This window comes from Lemur catta, chromosome 11 (genome assembly GCF_020740605.2).
Source record: "Lemur catta isolate mLemCat1 chromosome 11, mLemCat1.pri, whole genome shotgun sequence".
Lineage (NCBI taxonomy): Eukaryota > Metazoa > Chordata > Mammalia > Primates > Lemuridae > Lemur > Lemur catta.
Genome location: NC_059138.1, coordinates 5,062,086 through 5,083,731, shown reverse-complemented (window position 1 = coordinate 5,083,731; position 21,646 = coordinate 5,062,086). Strand labels below are relative to the sequence as shown.

General features: G+C 57.8%; 2 protein-coding genes across 4 annotated transcripts in view; one reads left to right on the top strand and one right to left on the bottom strand.

Moving 5' to 3' along the window:
- Window positions 1-1,415: 1,415 nt before the first annotated feature.
- On the top strand, window positions 1,416-7,364 carry CHPF2 (chondroitin polymerizing factor 2). The gene is made up of 4 exons (XM_045564988.1): window positions 1,416-3,195; window positions 3,669-4,233; window positions 4,966-5,148; window positions 5,916-7,364. The coding sequence occupies exons 1-4, from the start codon at window positions 2,915-2,917 to the stop codon at window positions 7,221-7,223; spliced, it is 2,337 nt and encodes a 778-aa protein (XP_045420944.1). The 5' UTR covers window positions 1,416-2,914; the 3' UTR covers window positions 7,224-7,364.
- Window positions 7,365-7,506: 142 nt separating this feature from the next.
- SMARCD3 (SWI/SNF related, matrix associated, actin dependent regulator of chromatin, subfamily d, member 3) overlaps window positions 7,507-21,646 on the bottom strand; it is a 32,917-nt gene continuing 18,777 nt past the window's right edge. Inside the window, exons 1-13 of one of the 3 annotated variants that reach the window (XM_045564989.1) lie at window positions 17,307-17,801; window positions 14,367-14,578; window positions 11,982-12,024; window positions 11,065-11,187; window positions 10,825-10,947; window positions 10,507-10,602; window positions 10,249-10,350; window positions 9,870-10,031; window positions 8,883-8,980; window positions 8,566-8,701; window positions 8,150-8,272; window positions 7,927-8,028; window positions 7,507-7,690 (exon numbers count right to left, since the gene is read on the bottom strand). In XM_045564989.1, the coding sequence (XP_045420945.1) occupies window positions 7,637-7,690; window positions 7,927-8,028; window positions 8,150-8,272; window positions 8,566-8,701; window positions 8,883-8,980; window positions 9,870-10,031; window positions 10,249-10,350; window positions 10,507-10,602; window positions 10,825-10,947; window positions 11,065-11,187; window positions 11,982-12,024; window positions 14,367-14,578; window positions 17,307-17,384 (1,452 nt within the window). In that variant the 5' untranslated portion in view covers window positions 17,385-17,801 and the 3' untranslated portion in view covers window positions 7,507-7,636. Of the gene's footprint in view, window positions 7,691-7,926; window positions 8,029-8,149; window positions 8,273-8,565; window positions 8,702-8,882; window positions 8,981-9,869; window positions 10,032-10,248; window positions 10,351-10,506; window positions 10,603-10,824; window positions 10,948-11,064; window positions 11,188-11,981; window positions 12,025-14,366; window positions 14,579-17,306; window positions 17,802-21,646 lie in introns of those variants that run through there. The other 2 variants (XM_045564990.1, XM_045564991.1) reach the window with 2 other exon arrangements.

The window sequence follows — 21,646 nt, the reverse complement described above, 5'->3', positions numbered from 1 at the left end:
CAAAAATTAGCCGGGTGTGGTAGTGTGAGGCTGAGGCAGGAGGAGTTGAAGGTTGCAGTGAACCATGATGATGCCATTGCACTCTAGCCCGGACAACAGAGTGAGACCCTGTCTCAAAAAAAAGTGTCTTAACCAAAAGAAAAAATAAAAGGAGATCCTTTATAATAAAATAATACTTTTATTTCAACATACTAGAAAACATAATTCAGTCAGATGCTTGTACTTGTACATGGGATCACCGTGAATGTGACAGTATAAATGCAGACTGAACACCATGAATGATACTGCTGTCAGTGATACAGTTCTCCAAAATGGTGAATAACTCCTAGTGAATTCCAAACACAACAAAGTACAATCCTCCTTCCATGTGTATGATATTTACATTCCTTGAAAACAGCACATTTTACAATCCTGCGGGATTACTTTTTATATATATATAAAATACAGGCACGAGGATCAGATGATTATAACCAGTTGTTTCACCAATGTGAATGTTGTTCAGTATGACATTTGAAAGCTGTGTAGGATCAGGACAGTCTTCTTATGTTACTATCTTGCAAAGTACAAGACATTGAGCATCCTTGGCCTCCCTTCCCCTCCACCCCCTAATCACTTGACAACAAAATTGCCCCAGTACCTTTCCAAATTCCTCCCTAGGGATGGTGCCGTCCTGATTGGTCGTCTGAAGGCTGTTCCTGCTCGCCAGCCTCACCTTGGGCTGTTCTCCCTTCACCAAGCTCTAGCTGCCCTGGCCTTCCCAGTTTTTCTCTAGGCCAATCTCTTTCCTCTCAGTACTTTCGTGTGCTCTTTTATTTGCACGGAAAACTTTCCACTTCGTGTCTTGATAACTCTTACTAGTAGAACATTTGGATCTCGGCATTCCCAAATCCCCAATATAACGCGATACTTACGCTTTGTTCTCCACCGGGCTCTGTACTTTTCTGCAATGGTACTCATCACAGTTAGTGATCTCTACCTAAGTTTTATTTTTGGCATATCAGAGTGTGTTTATTGCCTGTTTCCTTCAACTCTCTCAACTCTCAGCTCCTTGAGGGCAGGGACCATGGCCATCTCGTCCACCACTTGTTGACCCAGTACTCCCAATGATGCCTGGAACAGCGTCCTTAAAAACTTACATACCTGGCAAACGACAAACATTTCTTAAGTAACTGAATGGATGATTGGGAGAAGCTGCGTGTTTACTGAGGGGGAGGGCACGCTTTTCCCAGAGCAGATGGAGTTGAGCTGAAGCAGCCGGGCACCTTGGGTTCACCCGCTTCACTCGAGTCAGCGGCAGCAGAATGCACGCGCCTCCTCGCGGGGCGGGGGCGGGGCAGGGGGCGGGGCGACCATAGAGAGGGCGCGGGCGGAGCGAACGGCCGGATGCGGTCACCTTAGAGACGGGTGACTGACAGGGAGCGGAAGAGGAAGCCGCGGGCCGGGGCTGTGAGGTGGCAGCGGCTGCAGCGGCGGAGCCGGTGCTTCGCGGGCCGTGGGGTCTGTTCCCCTTCCCCGTCCCTGCTCCCTGTCTGTCGCGCGCCGGGCGCCGCTACCGATCTCGGACCCCTGGGCCTCGGCCCTGCTGCCGGCCTCCTCCTTGTGGGGCTCGCGCGTCCCTCCTTGCCCTGCTCTCGCTGTCTTGGCACAGTCTCCGGCGCGGCCTTCGCCCCCACCGACGGGCCTGGGGACGGGGTCTGTTCCCCGCTCTCCCAGCCGCGGCCCCCGTGCTGCCCGCCGCCGGCCGCGGCTCGCAGAACAAACCGAGCTGGACCCCCTGCTCCTCCTCTGCAGCCTGTGACGTAGCCGATTTATTTCTGTTTTGAGACGAACGGCGAAGGCCCGCGCTGACCGTTATTTGTACAGCTAGAATTGGTCTTTGGTCGCTGAGAGGTAGAGCAGGGGCGCCGGGCCCCTGGCAGGGTCGTGTCAGGAGTCAGCCTTGCTTCTGTCTGCAGCCACAGAACCCCTGCGTTGTCTTTAGCTGCTGCTTGTCCTTTGGGTTTGCTTTTGGTTTGTTTCATTTGGTCCCTGGGGCCCTGGTAAAACCAGGTGCCAAATCGCTCTTACACAGCAAGAGTTACTGTAATTTGCCGGCTGTCTGCTCTGGGAGGAAGGTGGGCAGCTCAGCCTCTCCGCAGCTGGAATTCGTAGAATGCTCTGCAAGATGGCTCCATCAGCCATTGCTCCTCCGAGAGGTTGTCAGTGCTGAGTCACAGTGCATCTGTCTACCTCATTTGGGTGGGCAGAACTTATGTGTACCATGCAATGGCTGCTGACCACTCCTGAGTGGCAGGAGGAGAGGTTACTGTAGCCATTGCAATTCCTTGACACTCGGCAAGCAGAGTAGGAAGAGACTCTGGCCCCTTCCCTGTGCCCACCTGCCAAAGTAGGTCAGCAGCCCCTCCGGTCGCCTGAGTGAGGCATGGTGCCAGAGCCAGGCATTCTTCAGGAAAGGCCCACTGAGGCAGACTCCTGGTTGGTGGCAGTTGTTTCGCTGGATCATGTGCTTTTCCCTGTCCCCTTCTTTGTCAGTGGTGCCATCTCTTGACTTAGGTCCAGTGTACAGATGTGTGTAGTCCTTTTTAGGTTAGGTTTGGCAGTATTGTGTTTTACTTCCTCCCTTTTCTACTGGAAGACAGGCCATAATCCCCGTGTGAGTGAAATTGGTTCTCATATTTATTACCATTTGGGCTGAGGATTAGATCCAGCACCTTGGCGGTTGAAGACTGGGCAGAAGGAGTTGTGAAGACGGGACAGTCAATCTTCCTGGGGATGCTGGGCCTGGAAGCCAGCACACCTTGCTGTGTTGTGGACCTCATTGATCCCAGGTTCCCTGGTTAAAACTGTAGGCCTGCTACTGGTCTGGCACCGTGAAACCATTGATCCTTAAGGCTGTGCCCCCTGGGGCACCCATATGGCAGGGCCCACCACCATGAGACTGAGCTCCCTGTTGGCTCTGCTGCGGCCAGCACTGCCCCTTATCCTAGGGCTGTCTCTGGGGTGCAGCCTGAGCCTCTTGCGGGTTTCCTGGATCCAGGGTGAGGGAGAAGATCCCTGTGTAGAGGCTGTGGGGGAGCCAGGAGGGCCACAGAATCCAGACTCAAGAACTCAGCTAGACCAAAGTGATGAAGACTTCAAACCCCGGATTGTCCCCTACTACAGGGATCCCAACAAGCCCTACAAGAAGGTGCTCAGGTGAGAGCTACATGTGTGCATAGTCCCAGACCCCAGCCCTCCGTTTTGGGCTGCTCTTAGTCTTTGCCTCTGCCTTTCCAGTGGTAACCAGTGTTAAGCACCTTGAAACAATTTTTTGTCTTATTTTCCATCATTGTTACTTCCTGTTTTTTCCCTCCTTCTCAGGTCTAAGAAAGTGTCACCCATTGGTGTTAAATTAGGGTTCGATGTTCTTGAACAGGGCAGGAATTGCATGTAACCCATCCAATGTATCCGTAGTAGACTCCCTCCCCTCCCAAATCAATTCCAGTGTCAGCAAGAGTACTCACTCCAGTGGGTACTCATTCCAGTAACTAATTAACATTAATGAGAAAGAAGGTCTCTCCTTTCTCTTTTCTCAACCCCAATTCACTGTTTTTAGGGGATGTATATGCTGAAGAAGCTGGGTCCCTACAGATTAGGGAGTTGACCCTGGCACTCTGGTCTCTCCACAGGACTCGGTACATCCAGACAGAGCTGGGCTCTCGTGAGCGGTTGCTTGTAGCTGTCCTGACTTCCCGGGCCACACTGTCCACTCTGGCTGTGGCCGTGAACCGCACAGTGGCCCACCACTTTCCTCGGTTACTCTACTTTACTGGGCAGCGAGGGGCCCGGGCTCCGGCAGGGATGCAGGTGGTGTCTCATGGGGATGAGCGGCCAGCCTGGCTCATGTCAGAGACCCTGCGACACCTTCACACACACTTTGGAGCCGACTATGACTGGTTCTTCATCATGCAGGATGACACGTATGTGCAGGCCCCCCGCCTGGCAGCTCTTGCTGGCCACCTCAGCATCAACCAAGACCTATACTTGGGCCGGGCAGAGGAATTCATTGGCGCAGGCGAGCAGGCCCGGTACTGTCATGGGGGATTTGGCTACCTGTTGTCACGGAGTCTCCTGCTTCGCTTGCGGCCGCATCTGGATGGCTGCCGAGGAGACATTCTAAGTGCCCGTCCTGACGAGTGGCTCGGCCGCTGCCTCATCGACTCCCTGGGCATTGGTTGTGTCTCACAGCACCAGGTGACAGCTCTTGCAAGTCAATCTCAGTTCCCGACAAGTTAGTGGTGATTGAGTGTTTGGTCTCCAGGCTGGGTGCTGCTGGTTTCTTCTCAGCAGCACCTTGGCGGCTGTCGTTTTACCCTGCCCAGCCACTGGCCAGCCCCTTTGGCACTCCCTTCCTCACCTTTGGCAATCTTAGGACCCTGGGGCTATCAAAAGTGATGTCTTGTCAGGGACCCCTGAGAACGACAGAAAGGTGCCCCTGCTCACCAGTCCTCCTCCCCATCTGCCTCCCTGCCCTCCACACCTCCCCTGACATTTGCACATCAGTTATGGACAATATAGGAATGCCCTAGAGATGGCCACTCCATGGTGAAGTGAGGTGATCACTTCTCCAACCTGGGGAGCTGCCATGTTAGTTGTCCTGGAGACGAGCGGAAGATACCAGAGGCAGGTTTCATCCTAAACCAGAGTACTGGGAAGATTTTCTGGCTTGTGGCTTTCATTGGTTTGAGCAACAGTGGGATGCTTTGCGGGAAGAGGCTATCCTTAGTTGCCTACTTGCTTTCTCCTTTCCAAAATGGGGGCAGTGAAACTTAAGTACTGCAGTTAAGGGAGGTGCTAGAAAGAACGCCCCCCACCTCCATTCTAATGCAGCAGTGGTGACAGATGTGAACACTGAGTATGATTAAGGGTGGTTTGGGACAGGCGGCCCTTGTGTGTGGCATTGATTGGTCTGATTGGTCCCTATAGGGGCAGCAGTATCGCTCATTCGAACTGGCCAAAAATAGGGACCCTGAGAAGGAGGGGAGCTCGGCTTTCCTGAGTGCCTTCGCCGTGCATCCTGTCTCCGAGGGCACCCTCATGTACCGGCTCCACAAACGCTTCAGTGCTCTGGAGTTGGAGCGGGCTTACAGTGAAATAGAACAACTCCAGGTAAGCTGAAGAGGAGCAGGTGGGCAGAGGACCACGGGAGGGTCAGTGGGTGCCTGAGATATCCAGGTGCACAGCGAGCCAGTGAGTGGGCAGCTGGGGATTGGGGGTCTGGGCTAGGGCTGTATGATGGCAGGGTGGAAAGAGGCTGACCATACCTAAATTTAAAACAGCTACAGGGACAAGTGTCCTTGAGGGTCCAGAGCAGGCACAAGATGAGTTCCTGGAACAACCTGAATGCAGTTAACTTGAAGCATCGGGGAGCTCGATGCAGCGTCAGACAGAATAGTTGTAGCTCCTCCTCAATAGTCCCTCTCCACCAAGGAGGCAAAACTCCAAGAGTTCCTGAACTTTCTAGAACTATCCCAAAAAAGCCCAAGGGTAGAAGGCAGAAGATTCTCTAGTTGAATGTCAGAGGTGGAGTACAGTTGAAAACAAGGGTCTGATCATGAAGTGGATATGAGTCCTCTGGGCATGGGAGAGAAAGGGTGTTGAGCTTTATATTTCAAGACACTTCTGCCTGTGCAGAAGCACATTTTCCTCCTTCTCACGGCAGTTGTGTAAGGTGGGTATGATTCATATTCCTTCTGCATTTTATGGATGAAGAATGGAACATACAGGGAATGAAGTGATGAGCCAGGGAGGCCCCTCACTAAGCGTTGACAGAGGTAGGACAGAACTCAGCTGTTTGACTGTCAGGGCCTGGGCAGCCGGAGCTGGGTAGGGTCCTGGAGCTGGTACTGACGCCAGGCACGTTCCCTCCAACCTAGGCTCAGATCCGGAACCTGACGGTGCTGACCCCCGAGGGGGAGGCAGGGCTGAGCTGGCCTGTTGGGCTCCCGGCCCCTTTCACACCACACTCTCGCTTTGAGGTGCTGGGCTGGGACTACTTCACAGAGCAGCACACCTTCTCCTGTGCAGATGGGGCTCCCAAGTGCCCACTGCAGGGGGCTAGCAGGGCGGACGTGGGCGACGCTGTGGAGACTGCCCTGGAGCAGCTCAATCGGCGCTATCAGCCCCGCCTGCGTTTCCAGAAGCAGCAGCTGCTCAATGGCTACCGGCGCTTTGATCCAGCGAGGGGCATGGAGTACACCCTGGACTTGCTCTTGGAATGTGTTACTCAGCGTGGGCACCGGCGGGCCCTGGCCCGCAGGGTCAGCCTGCTGCGGCCACTGAGCCGGGTGGAAATCCTACCTATGCCCTATGTCACCGAGGCCACCCGAGTGCAGCTGGTGCTACCGCTCCTGGTGGCTGAAGCTGCTGCGGCCCTGGCTTTCCTTGAGGCCTTTGCAGCCAGTGTTCTGGAGCCACGAGAACACGCCTTGCTCACCCTGCTTCTGGTCTACGGGCCACGAGAAGGTGGCCGTGGGGCCCCAGACCCATTTCTTGGGGTGAAGGCTGCAGCAGCTGAGTTAGAGCGACGGTACCCTGGGACAAGGCTGGCCTGGCTTGCTGTGCGAGCAGAAGCCCCTTCCCAGGTGCGACTCATGGACGTGGTCTCCAAGAAGCATCCCGTGGACACTCTCTTCTTCCTCACCACTGTGTGGACGAGGCCTGGGCCGGAAGTCCTCAACCGCTGCCGCATGAATGCCATCTCTGGCTGGCAGGCCTTCTTTCCAGTCCATTTCCAGGAGTTCAACCCTGCCTTGTCACCACAGAGGTCACCCCCAGGGCCCCCGGGGGCTGGCCCTGACCCTCCATCCCCTCCTGGTGCTGACCCTTCCCGGGGGGCTCCTGTGGGGGGCAGATTTGACCGGCAGGCATCTGCAGAGGGCTGCTTCTACAATGCTGACTACCTGGCGGCCCGAGCCCGGCTGGCTGGTGAACTGGCAGGTCAGGAAGAGGAGGAAGCCCTGGAGGGGCTGGAGGTGATGGATGTTTTCCTCCGGTTCTCAGGGCTCCACCTCTTTCGGGCCGTAGAGCCAGGGCTGGTGCAGAAGTTCTCGCTGCGGGACTGCAACCCACGGCTCAGTGAGGAACTCTACCACCGCTGCCGCCTCAGCAACCTAGAGGGGCTGGGGGGCCGCGCCCAGCTGGCCATGGCTCTGTTTGAGCAGGAGCAGGCCAACAGCACTTAGCACCCCCCCAGGGCACTAACCTTACATTCGCCTGTGTCTGCCTGAGCCCCAGGAAGGGCAAGGCAGGGTGATGGACAGATGGAGGGCTTGCCGCTGTATTTTTTTAACAAGAAAATGTTATTAAAAGTGTCTTCTGCCAAACTGTTTTTAGGTCTAGGGAAAATGGAGTAAGGAGAAGAATCCAAGGGAGGATGTGGGGAATTTGTCCAGAGACACCCACTGCCTTCCCCCACCCTCCTCTGTACCTCCTACCCTTCCCAGTTTCCAATGACCACACAGCTGCTGTCAGATGAATGACCTTTAATCCAGCACCCCAACCCCAAGGTGGCAGAGAGTGATGCCAGAGCTCAGGGCAGAACGCTGGGGGAACGGCGCAGCCAGCAGGTCCATAGTGCTGCATGTGCACGGGGCTCCTAGGTGTTGCGCACGACCAGCGACTGCTCCAGCTCCTGCCTGCGCTGCTGGATCTTTAGAGGAAGTGAGAGCAGGAACAGTTTACAGTGTTCCTGGTGAGTGATCAGGACAAACCACCTACAGATACCCGCTGCCCTGGAAGAGCAGCTGGGAGCAGGGAGGGCTACTGCATGGAGAGGCAGTGTGGTGGAGAAGTTTCACGGGGGAGTGGCAAGGACCGCGCCAGCTGAGAAGGGAGGTTTCCTTCAGGTGGAGCAAGGGGAGCCTCAGGGCAAGGGCCCCTCCATACCTTGCAGTAGAAGTAGCGGCTGACAGCTTCCTGGGACCAGGGCTGGTGGTAGAACTCAGCCCGGCGCTCCTCCTCGGGGTTGCCGGCTACATCTGTCATCACCTGGAGGGAGCATGGGGTTAGCCCTGAGCCCCTCACCCCTCACCTGCCCCTGGCATAGTGTTTACTGGCTTTCCCAATGTGCTTGTCTTCCACTCCAGTCCCCCCGACTCTCCCTCGTCACCTTGAGGTCCCGGCTCTGGGAGCGGAGCAGGTCTTGGACGTAGCCTTTGGGGTCTCTGGAGAAGCTTAGCATGAAGTCCCTCTGGATCTTGAGCTGGTTTATGGACTCAATCGTCTCATGGATCTACAGGTAGAAAGACAGATCCTTTCCACCTGGCCGTGGTGATGTGGCAGAGGACGGTGGTGTGGAGGGAGGAGGGGCTGACTTTTCCTATGAAGGGCAAATCTTGAGCCCCTAAAGTCCCAGGGAAAGCAGATGGGCAGAACTAAACTTGGGATGAGGTTCAGCTCCAAGTAGCACGGAAGGGCCACGTGTCTCCTCATCTCCCAGTAGGCCCATGCTGTGGCCTCTTCTAAATCTGCTCTGTCCTCTCTGGGTCAATGTCCCCCCACTTCAGCTCTGGGCTTGGGCCCCACCTTACTGTCCAGAGCACTGATCTCCTGCTGGTTGGCGGTGGACAGGAGGAAGCTGCTCATCTGCCCCTTCAGTGGCTCCTCCACCTCCACGTCAATGTCATAGCACGCTGTCTTCTTCTGGTCTGACGGGTCCACGCTGCCGGGGAAATCAAGCCCTTGGTGTCCACGGTGCCCCCCCCAGAGGCCAAGGGTCCTGGGGCTGGGGCAGATCCAACAGCAAGGGAGGGGATATGGGAGTGGGAGGAGAGGGAAGGCAGAGAAGGCAGGAGGGAATGAGGTAATTCCTTGGGCTGAGAAGCAAGCTGGGGCCACCTCACCTGATGACGTGGTTGATGACAATTGGGTCAGGGGGCAGCAGCAGGGCTGTGAGGCGCTGGGGAATCTCAGAAAACTTCAGCCGGGGACAATCAAAAATCTGAAGCAGGACATTTGGGGAGAGAGAGGTCATTCTTCTGTGCTTGAAGAGATAGTAACTATAGTTCTAGATCCTTCCATCCTGGAAAGGCCACCAGAAGCTGCAAGTCTGCTTCCTCAGTGCTCATGGGGATGGAATTGGGGTGGGGTTACCAGCACGGCTGATGAGGAGGCTTTTGGTGGGCAGTGGTTGAAAGCACAGCCCTGGACTGCCTGCCTGGGCATCCACCACTTACTGTGCAACCTTGAGCAAGTTACTTAACACCCCAGGCCGCAGAGTCTTCTTCTCTAGGGTGGGGACGATGATACCCGTCTCACAGGGTTGTCGTGAGAATCAGTGAATACACACAAAGTGCCCGGAACAGTGGTAAGTGCTCAATAAACACCAACTGCTCTTTTCACTCCTCAGGTTTATCCGCTGTGTTTATTTAAAAATCCATTAATAAAAACACTCTCTACTTTGGTAGATTTTTCTAACTGCCCAAGAGATTGGATGGGACAGATTTTATCCCTCCACTTCAAATACAAGGAGCAAGGCTCAGAATTGCTAGTAACTTACCCAAAGTCTAGACCCAGGACTAGAACCGGGGATCCTAATTCCAAGTGCTAAGAATATTACATTCCAGAAAGTTGTTGGCTTTGAAGGGTTCTGGATCTTCCTAACTTGGGGAGGCTAAAGTGTATTGGCTGCAGCACAAAGCTAATCCACAGCAGAGCCTGGACTAGAACCCTGGTCAGTCTCTTGACTCCAGAGCCATGAGTGTGTACTATTTCTGCTACTCCTACTCAGGAATCTAGAAGGGAGGGGTGGTAGTTACCTTAGCAGAAGTACGTCCCTGATGGAGAACTCTGCCTGCTCCCCAGATCCCGGGGTTCAGGAGAGAGGTTACCTGCTGGAAATACTTGTCCCCATTGATGTATTCCTTGTCGTGGGAGTCCTGCAGCCTGTTGGTCTTCACGTACTGCCACAGGGCCTGGACGATGGCTGAACGGCTCTGTGTGTGCAACCCCAGCAGCCGGGCCAGGCGGGGGTCCAGTTTGAATTGGGGAGGCTGGGGAAAGATGACCATGAAAATTAGGAATGGAAAGAGCTCAGGGCCTGGCAGCTTGGGAATAGAGGGGACATGGTGATTGGGCTCCTTGGAAACAAGCTCCCAGAGAAGGATGGGGTAGAGAGGAGAAGGGGGTCTCAGGATGTGTAACTTTGGGGCCCAGGCCCACCCCAGGTGCCTCATGTGGCATCTGCAGGGTGGTGGGGCAGGTGCAGACCTGGTAGTCCAGCATGAGGAGCAGGGTGCAGCGCACACTCAGGTCCCCGGGCCTCTTCACCTGGAAGCCATCCGTCTCCTGGGTTGTGGGCGTCCGATGCCACTGTCCAGGGGAGAAGAGCTGGGTCACCTGCAGGCCCATCTGGATTGGTGGGGCCCAGGGCTCTACATTGGTCCCCAACCCAAATCTGCAGGATATTCAGGAACCCGGGCCTGTGGGAGGGTGGTGATTCGAGGGCAGGAGGAATTGCAGTCTTACCTCTACAAGGTGGTTGTCAGGGCCATAAAGATCTTTGTCCAGCTCAATGACCAAACTCTTGAAGAAGGAGGAGAACTTCCGCTTCTGCTTGCTGGGCTGTGGGAGAGGAACAGGGACCGTGGGGGCAGAAGGAGGCTAAATTGGCATCGGGCAGGGCAGCATGGTTAGGTGCAATCCTCTGCACCCAGGATGTCTCTCTAGGCCCACCCACCCCAGCCAGGGCTGACCCCCAAACGCTTAGTGCAAACATCTAGTTCTGTTCTCAGCTCAGCCCATACCCACCCCAGGACACCTGGAGAGACCTGGGCCAGGACGTACATCATCCAGGAGCTTCCCCTCTACCCGCAGCTCCCAGGAGGCAATGCTGCCATCAGAATCCTCCGCATCAGGCTTCGCAGGGTTAAAAGTATTGGAGATATAAAGACGCAGCTTCCGCTTTTGCTGTAGAGATAGAGAGCGTGGTACAGAGCGCAGGCTGTGTGCTCCCACCCGGGCCCCTTGCTTCGCCATCCTGGGCACGGGACTCAGAGTCCCCTTCCTACCCCCCAAATAAGGCACCTTCATGGGCCTCTTCAGAGCCTCCTGGATGTCCACCCGCTTCCGCATGATGGTTTGATCCAGTTTCCTCTCAAATGCTAGGAGGTCCATGTAAGCCTGGGACTCGGGGACCAGCTCCCGAATCTGGGGGAGGAGGAGCACGGCAGGAGTCAGGGGTCAGCCCCTCTTGTGCTGTGGAATGTGTGTGTTGTTCAGTCCCAGGGTACAAAGGATGTGGAGGGAGCCGTCCAGTTTTAGGGTGTGGAATTTTGAGAGTCGGAACAGGACCTCTCTCCAGGATTCTCTTATCCAGCAGCAGGGACCTCAACGCGTAGGGATAAAAATTGCTTCTCCCTCTAGGGAGAGCCATGCATTTCCTCACCAGGGGAGGAGGTCACAACTGTGGAGCCCAGTAAGCACTAGCCTTTAACCTCCTGTTCTGTCATTTCCCTTGTCATATGGCCGCTGGGCTTCCCTTGGACCTCTGCAAAGTGCTTAGGGGCTCAGGTCCCTGAGGCCGTCAGGGGATGTGGCTGCTTACCTGTACCCTGGGACAGCCCCCTCCCCCCACACCCGGTGTCTCAGCCCTGCTGCCCCCATACTCAGCTGGGCCTAGGTCCCTTCATGATGCCCAGGGCCTCTGGCCACCCTCCGTGCCCTTCGTTCTGCCTGGCAGCCTCTGATCCCCTGGCTCTTGTCTCCTCCTGAACCTCAGGGCCAGGTCTCTGGCTGTGGCTCTGCTCCTTCCTGCTGCCTCACTCCCTCCCTCTGGCCTGGGGAGCTTCACTTCTTAATGAGCTTTTTAAACAAAAAGTGAAAGTGACTGCCACACTGAAGCTCTGCTTCTGAAGGGGGAGGGGTAGCAGCAAGGGGTGGGGGAGAGGAGGGCGGAGCAGCAGAGGGGGGGTGGGCTGGGGGCTGCTGTGAAAGGCACTCACCCTTTGAGGGAGGATTTTGTCAGCCATCTTCCTCCTCTTGGCACTGTACATTTTTTAAAGAAAAAACCAGGTTACCATGGCGACAGATCTGGGAGTAACGAGGCCACCTGCTAAATTATCCCGACATCTCCGCCCGCCTGGCTGGGGTTCCCACAGCCCGCTTGTCTGCCCGCCTGAGGGGCTACAATGGTGGTGTGTGGAACTGGCACTCTCAGGAAGTAGGGGTGACCTGTCCATCCTCTGGCCTTGGAGCCCCCTTCCACCCTACCACATCCTCGGGGCCAGAGAAATTTCCACTTAGGAGGGACTAGGTGGAAGGGGAGGTGCTGCCAAAAGATGGAAGCTGCAGAAGTGTTTGAGGAAGGCTCGGGAGGAAAGGGAGGAGAGGAGTGACAGGTCCTGAGGACCTTCCTTTTCTGTGAAGCAGGGGTGACATGATCCAAGCTGGGCTAAGCTCAGAGGGGATGGGGAGAGATGACCCCCTTCCATCCCCTGGAGCAGGCAGTGATGGCATGAAGCTGGTGGGACTTGCATCCCTGCTACCCTGGGCTTGGAAGGGGATGCTGAGGGGCAGGGAGGTGCTCAGTCCCTTGGACCACCTGCCCACAGGGCAAGGGACACCACACCCCTAGGGACCCAGACAGAGTGGATGTGGATGTGCTCCTCTGTGGGTGTGACTTCGGGCCAGGGCCAAACTGGCTGGACCAGCTGGGTAAGGCAGCAGCTGGGATATGGGTGCTTCTTAACCTGCTAGCTGCTTCTGACTCCCAAAAGCACCCCAGAAAAACCTTAGCAGGTCAAGAGATTAAAACGCAGCCTGGCACATGGCTCCATACTGCCCCCGTGTGGTGTTCTCAACCACTGCCCCCTCCCTATCCAGAGAGCTATTCTAAGGCTAGGCAAGCAGCTTTCATTAAGCTCTGTTTTAAACATTGACTACAACACCAGAAAAATTTTTTTTCCTTGGGGCCACGGTATTTTATTACGAAAATAGAATAAAAACTTTGAAAACAAAACAATCCTTTCTAATTTAATGAAAATATTTTTATTGTTTTCTGTGCGTGAGTTATATGCAACTTGAAAAATAGTTCATGTGGCTACCAAGGTAAAGAGAAATGTGAGTTACATATGCTTCACAAGGCCCAGGCTCTAAACTAGCGTGAGTTAAATACAACTCACATGGCAGTTAATGTGTTAAATTATCTATGTGAAACTACATTTATACAAGAGAAATAATCATTTGTGCAACAATTTGTACACTTTGCAAAAGAATTCATCATGGGATGTCTAGAAGTGGTGAATTTTCCTTGATGTGTAAAAAAACAATTTTTTAAAAAAAATTTGAGACAGGGTCTTGATCTGTCACCCCAGCTAGAGTGCAGTGGCATCATCATAGCTCACTGCAACCTCAAACTCCTGGGCTCAAGTGATCTTCCTGCTTCCACCTCCCGAGTAGCTGGGACTACTGGCATGTGATACCACGCCCGGCTAATTTTTCTATCTTTTATAAAGACAGGTCTTGCTCTTGCTCAGGCCGGTCTTGAACTGGTGACCTCAAGCAATCCTCCCACCTTGGCCTCCCAAAGTGCTAGATAGGATTACTGGTGTGAGCCACCGCACCCAGCCAAAAATATTTAATAATGAGGTAAAATTGACATTACACCTTTTATAGGAATCCATCTGTTGTGCAAAAGAAGCATGTGTGTTTGGCTAAATACTGAAACCCAGAGGGACATCGCTCCTGCCAGGAGCCAGCAGGGGCTTTTGGGGTACCAGCTACTCAGACAAGGAAATGAGCTGGCCCTGGTAGCTTGGGGGCAAAACTGGTCCAAAGGACAGATTATGGCAGCTCTTCAACTTTTGAGTACCTAAAATTCGCCCAAGAGCAGGACAGAGACCACCCACCCACAGGGCAACCCCGCAGGCTCCACCCCCATGGCCAGAGATTCTGATTGAGAAGATCTGGAGTGGTTTTGAAACGGTCAGCTGGGGAGTCGCAGGAAGGTTCACCGTAGAACACACTTTGGGAAACAGTCCTAAAGCTCTGCCCTCAGTCCTGCTGCCAGCCCCATCCCCACCCCAAAGGCTGAAGCATCACCCAGAAACTGGGGTAAGGGATGGAGAGAGGACTGAGCAGGTGACAAGGAGAAGGGTGAAGGGTGCATGCAGAGAAGGGGCACTGGCTGCTGACGGTCGCGGCCGCAGGCTGTCTCCACCGTGGGCACACAAAAGAACCAGATCAGTGCCCCCTAAGCCCACCTCCCCAGAGGGCATCTGATCCGGGAAGACTCGCCCCTTCCAATCCCCGCTACTCGCCCACCTGGTCCCTGAGGGTCCTGCCGGCCCGCCCCTGCACGCCCCCTCCGCGCCGGAGCCCCCACTCACCTGCGGCTCCGCGCGGGGGCGGTGGGCACCGGCTGGCCCTGGCTCTGTGCCTGGCTTTGCCCGGGCGGGGGCGCTGCTCGCTTGCGGGCGGGCTCCATGCCCGCGGGGGCCAGGCCGGGTCTCACGGCGGGGCTGCCCATGTACGGGGAGCCCGGGGGGCCCATGGGCGCCCCCTGGTGGGGCATCCGGGCTCCAGACGGCATCCCGGGGCGCTGGGGGTGGGGCGGGGGTGAAGCAGAAACCGGCACCCGCGGGTCAGACCAGGTGCCCGGCTCCAGTTGCGGAGAGCCGGCGTCTCCCCTCCCCCCCAGGCCCCTGGCTGGTGACCCTCAGCGGTGAGCGAGGGGTGGGAGCGAGGAGCGGGAGGGGCGGGGGCGGGGGGCTTGGCGTCTCGCTGCGGGAAGCTAACTGAAGCCAGGCAATGGCACAGGGCATTGCCGAGCCTCGGGTCTGCGGAAGGTACCATCAAAATGAATATTGATGGCGTCTTTCAACCTTCAAACGGTGTTCACATCCTCTGCAAGACAGACTGAGCAGGTCCTTTCATCCCCACTTGACAGATAAGGCAACTGTGGCTCGAGGAGAAAAGCGACCTCGCCAAGGTCACGCTGCTCAACCTGGCAACTGCAGCACCTGCGGCCCAGGGCCTTTCCTCTGTGCTTTGGTGTGGTCAGGGGCTGAGCTCCCTGCTCTGACTTCCACTCCTCCTCACTTTGGGTGGCTCTGCCTGGCCTCACCCCCTCCACATCTCAGCCACTCTGCCCTCGGTGCTCCTGCTCTTGGCCCCTCAGTCCCAAACCCCACTCCCCTCAGCTGACTAGGCTTCGCTGACTTAGCCCACCCCCACAATTTGCACGCAGGGTGAAAGAAGCGGGGGCAGGGCCAGGGCAACCTAGGGGGCTGCTCCAGACCCAGCCAGGTTCTGATTGGGAGGAGGGGGGCTGCGGTGAGCACTCATATCCACCTCTCCCTTCCTGTCCACCTAGGTCAGCAGACACCTCCTCCACTCTCCACGCCACCCCAGCAAGGTCAGGAGTTAGGGTTCAAAGGGGGCTGCGGGGAGGGAGATGAGGCCGCTCCCACTCCCTTGCTGCTACCCTGGGGTGGTCAGATGGGGTGTAAATGAGATGCAAATGCATCTAGTGAAGTGTTCCAAACCCCACTTGTCCAGATTCCAGAAGGGAGATGGGGAGGGACAGAGGGAGTTTCAGGGGCTGTAAAGTAGGGGGGGTGGGGTGGGATGGGGACTGGGTCCGGGAGAGCAGGGAGGAGATGAGGAGCAAGGGATGCAGACCCTGGGCCCCTGTTGCCACTTACACACCACCCACCTCCCCCGCAGGGACAGGGGGAGCCCTGGCCCTAGGCTTGGTGTTGCCCTTCCAACTGCCAACCCTCCCAACTGTCCCTCCAAGCCCTGCACTGTGTCTAACCCTAACATCCTCCCACCCCCGGCCAGCAGCTGTCTCTGCCCATCTCTCCCTCAGGGAAACCTGCCTGTCCATGTGTCTGCCACCCCCATCCCACCTGACCCTGTCGCTCACGCTCCAGGGTAGCAGCCCAGAATGGAGCCCAGGCCTGGTCATTCCCCACCAGCATAGATGGGGCACTGGTAGTGGGGCAGTGGGGCTTGCAGCCACCCAAGAACTAAAGCTCCCAGTTGGCCATATAAAAAATCCACATGTAGCCTCTCTCCTGACTAGATGGGCCTTTTTAAAAGTACTCCCCCAAGCATCAAGGTTAGGACTGGTAACTCAGCTGGCCTACACAGACACCCTGGGAAGTAACCCCTGGAGGCCCCTGGGGCTGGAGGACAGGCTGCTCCAGGGAGCCCTCATGCTATCAGCTGCTCTCCCCATTTATCAAGGCCAGGGCTACTCGCTGCTCTGCTGAAGAGGCCCTGAGAGGGAGGCTTCCAGAGCCCCCAGAGAGCTGAGCCCCTAGCCCCACCCCCACAAAAGGCCAAGAGTCCCAGGACTCTGGCCTCCCTCACTGAGGTGCCTTCCTTGGGGTCACAGCCAAATTTGGCTATAAGAAACCTGACTGCTTCCTCTATACAGGGCTTTCCAAGTGCTGGAGCCCCTGCCTTTCCCATCCCAGCCCTCCCGTGCCAGCCCTACTGACTCAGCTCAAGCCTCCCGTCCTCTTAGGGCACCCAGGCCCCCCCAGCTCCCCACGTGCCTGCCTTCTCAGCCTGCCTGTGGGAAGACTGAGAGACCTGTCCCTTAGGTCTCTAGGCCTCACGTCCCCAAATCCAGCCCTTCCTTCACACCTTCGAGGCATTAAGGACATCAGCTTCTGGTGGCAGAGTCTGCCAAGGGGACCGTCTGACCCCCTAACTTGGGGTCTGTCTCTAGAGCGAGCCTCTCCCTGACCCTGGTGGCAGAGGCTGTCAGCAAAGCCCTAGAAGCCCTCCCTCCTGCTGGGATGCAGAGGCTGCTCCGCCAGCGAGCAACCTTCCTGCTCACAGTGCTCCAGGGTCACCTGCTCCTTGCTCCCGAGATACAATCAGAGTGACACTGTCCCAACGATGAACAGACAACCCAGCGCAGCCTATGCCATGTCCTCGTCCCCCACCCCCACCCCCAGGGCAGGGGTAACACCTGGGTCCACAAGGAAAAGAACGGAAGTCAACGTGTCGGCTACAGAGGGGACGCCCCACTTGGGGGGACAGTCCCCAAGTCCCACCCCACCCCCCGCCCCCGCCCCCGCCAAGAGCCCATGCGAACGCCTCCCTTCCCCGCCTCACGCCCATCCCCAGCCGCCGCCTGACGACGTGTTCGGGTTCCAGGGCGCCGGCACAGTCCCGGGGCTGGGCCGTGGGCCGGGCGCCCCCGCTGGAGGGTGGGAGAGCAGGAGCGCCCTCCCGGCCCCTCCCGATCAGCCCTCCATTCAGCCCGCGCCAGCTCGCTCACCCTCCCCCGCTAACTTTCCCCCACTCACCACCCCATGGACCAGAAACTCAAAAAGTTTGCTTTTCGTGGCTTTGCGCGCCCCTCCGGCAACTTCGTCCGCGGCCATCGGGGTGGGCTCAGCGGCTCCTCTCACTCTCTCTCTCTCTTCCTCTTTCTTTCCCTTTTCTGCCTTTTTTTTCCTCCAACTCTCCCCTCTGAGTCCTGCTGGGCTCTCTCACACTTCTACTCGAGCGGAGTGGGGAGGGGGCCCCTTCAGGGCTGCCCTGACGGCCCACGGCCCACGCCGCTGCCGCCCGCCCGCCGCCGCCGCCGCCGCCGCCGCCGCGGCTGCCGCATTCCTGCACTGATAAGCCAGAAATAGTCCGGCGGCCCGGGGTCTGCCCGTGCGCGCGGCGGGCCGGGGCAGCCTGCCTTCCAGCGCTCGCTGTCCAGGCGGCGCAGATAAGCGGCGAGGCGCGCCGACGAGCCGGGCTGCCGGGCGCTGGGCAGCGGCTCTGCGGCGCGAGGCCGCTCGAGGGCCGCGGCGGGCGGCGCGGGGAGGGGACGCCAGGGGAGGCGGCGGGGGGCTCGCCGGCCACCCGGCTCTCGCCACAAATAGTTTCTCCGTTAGGGAATTCGCCGGCAGGGCCAGGCACGGAACGGCCAGTTCCAACTTTCCCCCAAGTGGCTCCTGCTGCATTTCTGAGGCCCTTTCCCCAGAGACCTGGCAGGCCAAGTAGGGAAACATTCGCTGGGAGGAACCCGGGGGGAGCCGAGCGCCCGGAGGCGGCCTCGCCGCTGCCCCGGCCGCCGGCGGTGGGTGTGCCCGACGGCGCGTTGCCCCGCCGTCCACAGATGTGTGTGCCCTTGTCTCGCGCGCCGCGGGTGTCCGCGCCCTTTTGTGGCACGACGCGGCGGCGGCGGCGGGTGTGGATGTTTATGTGCGTGCACAAATGCCTCGTCTGTGTCCTCCCGCCACGACAGCCTCCGTGCGTGCGCGTGCGTGCGTGTGGCGGGACGTGGCCTGTGCCTTTCGGCTCTGTGGGAGTCTATTTCTGGGTATGTGAGTCTTTGTCTCTATGTGAGAAAGTGAGGGCAATAGGGGAAGTATTTCGGAAAGAGGGACAGGCAGCGGGCTCATGAGAACAGGAAGAGAGAATGTGGCGAATGGCGCAGAGCCAGGGTGGGTGCCTGGGTGGGTGGGTGGAAAGAATGAGGCAAGCGGGCCTCGATTTCCGTGGGGTAGGGGGTGGAGCGGGGTTAGGGGACCCAGAGGAGCGGGAGAGCTGGGTATGGTAGGCAGGCTCAGGACCCCTAAGAAAGCAAGGGTGTGGAGTAGGGTGATGAGGGAACCCTAGAAGGGGCAGTGTGGGTGGAACTGGCGGTCCCTCGGGGTGAAGGGGCACAGGACAGAGGAGGGGAAAATTCTGAGATCCCCTGGCTGGGAGCCCTAGCCCCACCCATGCACCTCAAGGCCACACCCCTATCTCCTCCTTCTAGAGGAGGAGCCCAAGGGTTTGGGACATCAGTGGGTCAAGTCTATGGACCTGCTACACTGTCAGAATCCAGGTGAGGGTGGGGCAGTGCCTGGAGGAGTTGATGGAACACTTATGTGAAGTTGGGCCCTGAAGACTGGGGGGTCTTAACCCTCAATCCTTCAGGATGCCTTTGCCCAGGGAGTCTCTTCTGCCTGCAGCCCGATCTCCACTGGCCATGGTTGTGCTCCCGGCTATCACTGTCCATTTACATGCCCACTGTCAATCTGAGAGGCCAGAGAGGGCATCTGGACCAGGATGCCCCTCCCCTATCCCTGGCTTGGCAGGAGACCTAGAGATCCCCTTCCTACTCAGTCTCTCCCAAGGCTTCTGCCTAGGCCCCCTCCCCCTCAGAGAATGAGCCCTGGAAGGGTGGAGATGGGTGGGTGGGCTGCCTCTGTCTGCCACAGGCCATGAAGGTAGCTGCTGGTAACCTGGGGAGGTGATCTGCTCCAACCTGTTTGCTAACCTCCAAACCTCCACTCACTCCCATTTCTAAGCCCCTGCTCCCACCATTCTTTTGCCTGGAATGCCCTCCACCTCCCCTCTGTCCAAATCACACCCATACTTTAAATCCCAGCTCAGGCCTCACCTCCTCTAGGAAACCTTTCCTGGTCCCACTTGTGTGCATGGATTTTTCTCTTCTCCAAATGCCCATTGCCATCTACTTTGCACCACGAATTGGCACTGGACTGGCCTGATGTGCCCTATGCTTCATGTATGTTAGGTTTGATTTCCCAAAGAGGTTACAGCCCCCTAAGATCAGGGACTGGTATTTAAGTCCTACTCCCCCACCCTCTGCCTGGGCACAGGCACTTGACAATACCAAATGCCTGATGATGCTTGCAAAGCTCAGTGGGCCAGTGGACGGAGCTGGTACTCTGCCATTCACCTGAAGGTATAAGTCACCAGGAGCACCCCTACCCACTGTGGGTACTTCTAACAGGGACATGGGAAACCATGGGCCTCAGAGGTTCTCGGGCTGGGAGGTAGGCAACCCTAGGCTTTGTGTAAAGCTCAGTGTTTTCAACTTTTGGAGAGACCTTTTGGGAAAAGAAGACAGCAGAGGAGGTAGATGGGTACCCAGCATGGGCAGCTGGGAAGTATGAGGGAGAGGCATCAGGAGAGTGGATTTGTGAGAGGCTGGGAGATCCCGGGCTTGGTCTTGGCAGTGGAGGAGTTTGCAGGAGGTGTTTGGACCAGGGGCTATGGTGATACCCATGTGAAGGGGCCGGTGTCACTACAGTTCATAGATAAGCTCCCTCCTGAGCCACTCCTCTGGGAGCTGTCCTCAGGTGTGCAGACAGTAGATACACCGTGCACACACACCCCAACACACACGCACCCCAGACACACACTAATGCAAGCATCAGAGGGACACGGAGCCACATCCATTTGCACACAGCACACCTTGACCACCTCCACATCCCACACACTGCAGGCCAGATTCACAAGGGCCTCGACATATCTGCATGCTGCTTTTACAGGGGCGACCCTAGGTATTCGTAGGTGGGCGACACACAGGAGCCTTCAGAGCAGAAAAAAGGGGCGGCGCCAGTGTGGGGACCCAGAGCCCCCTCCTCACAAAGGCCAGGATACCCAATAGCTCAGCCCCAGAAGGGCGCTTGGCAGTGCCACGCCGCTGACAGCTCCGCGGCTGGAAAGGAGGCCCAGGGACAGCCCGGATTCCGCCCAGCCCGACAGGGCGCAGGCCGCACTCGGGGCAGGCCGTGCGCGTCTGGGGCTAGGGCGGCCGCCGGGCAGCCCGGAGCCGGAGTCCCCCCTGCCGTCCCCCCATCTCTCCTTCCCTCGCTGAAGCACCACCGGCACCAAATGGCAAAGCGCCGCTCCCCGCGCAGGGAGAGATGCGCCGCGGCCTGCGGGACGGGCTCGGCCGCTTCGCCCCCACCGCGCCGGAGCGAGCGGGCGGCGGCCGGTGCGCTGGGGGGCTCGGCCTGGCCCGGCCCGCGCCGCCCCTCCCTGCGCCCGCGCCGGGCCCCGGCCTGGGCATGCGCGCCGCGGCCTCCCTCGCGGTGAAGGTCAGCCCAGGGCCCAGCTGCAGGACCCGCGGCGGCCGGGGGAGGCGGAGGAGGGAGGAGGGATGCGGAGGAGAGACTTAACTCCTTCCCTGCGGGAAGACGGCCACCAAGGCCGGGCCGAGCACCGAGTCCCGCCCTCCCGCCTTCGGCGGAGGTCCCGCTACCGGGACACAGCTCGGGGGGAGCGGGAGGGAGAGCAGGAGGGGGAGGGGGAGAATGGAAGAAGGGAGGCTGGCGAGGGGAGCGGGAGGAAGGGAAGGCAGGAACAAAGGAAACACGACTGGAGGGAACGGGTTGCTCAGGAGAGACCTCTTTCCGCTGCCCGCTTTTGCCTACACCCTCTACAATGAAGCTTTCCTTAGGAGAGTAAAATTACCCTCACAGATTGGGGGGGAGAGAGAAGGGAGACCACTTGGAGCTCTCAGGCCCACAGAGCCCTAATGTCTGTGTTCCGGCCCATCCCTAGACCTGGCCACCACTTTCTCCTCTGGTCACTAAACCCTGGGGCAGCCACTGCACCCAGAGCAGCTCTGATCCAGCCTACCTGCCTGGCCTAAGCCCCAGGCGCCCAGGGAGCTCTGGCTAGTCCTTGGGGCCAGCTGACAGGGCATCTGGAAGACCAGACCAGGGCATCAAGGCACAACCCTCCTCCTGGGCGCCCCCACTGCTGTCCCCAGGCCAGAGCAGCTGTGGGCCTCCCTGTCTGTGTCAGAATGTTTCCGTGCCCAGGACACCCTCTGCGGCTGTCAAGGGGGCTGTCTCTCTGTATGACTTTGCCTTTCTGTGTCTGTTTTGCAAACACACACAAGAGAGAC

Excerpts from the sequence above, each read along its gene's own strand:
- CHPF2 (XM_045564988.1), top strand. The coding sequence starts at position 2,915 with ATGGCAGGGCCCACCACCATGAGACTGAGCTCCCTGTTGGCTCTGCTG. Across the intron at positions 3,196-3,668 it reads CCCTACAAGAAGGTGCTCAG|GACTCGGTACATCCAGACAG; the intron begins GTGAGAGCTACA and ends GTCTCTCCACAG. Across the intron at positions 5,149-5,915 it reads GTGAAATAGAACAACTCCAG|GCTCAGATCCGGAACCTGAC; the intron begins GTAAGCTGAAGA and ends CCTCCAACCTAG.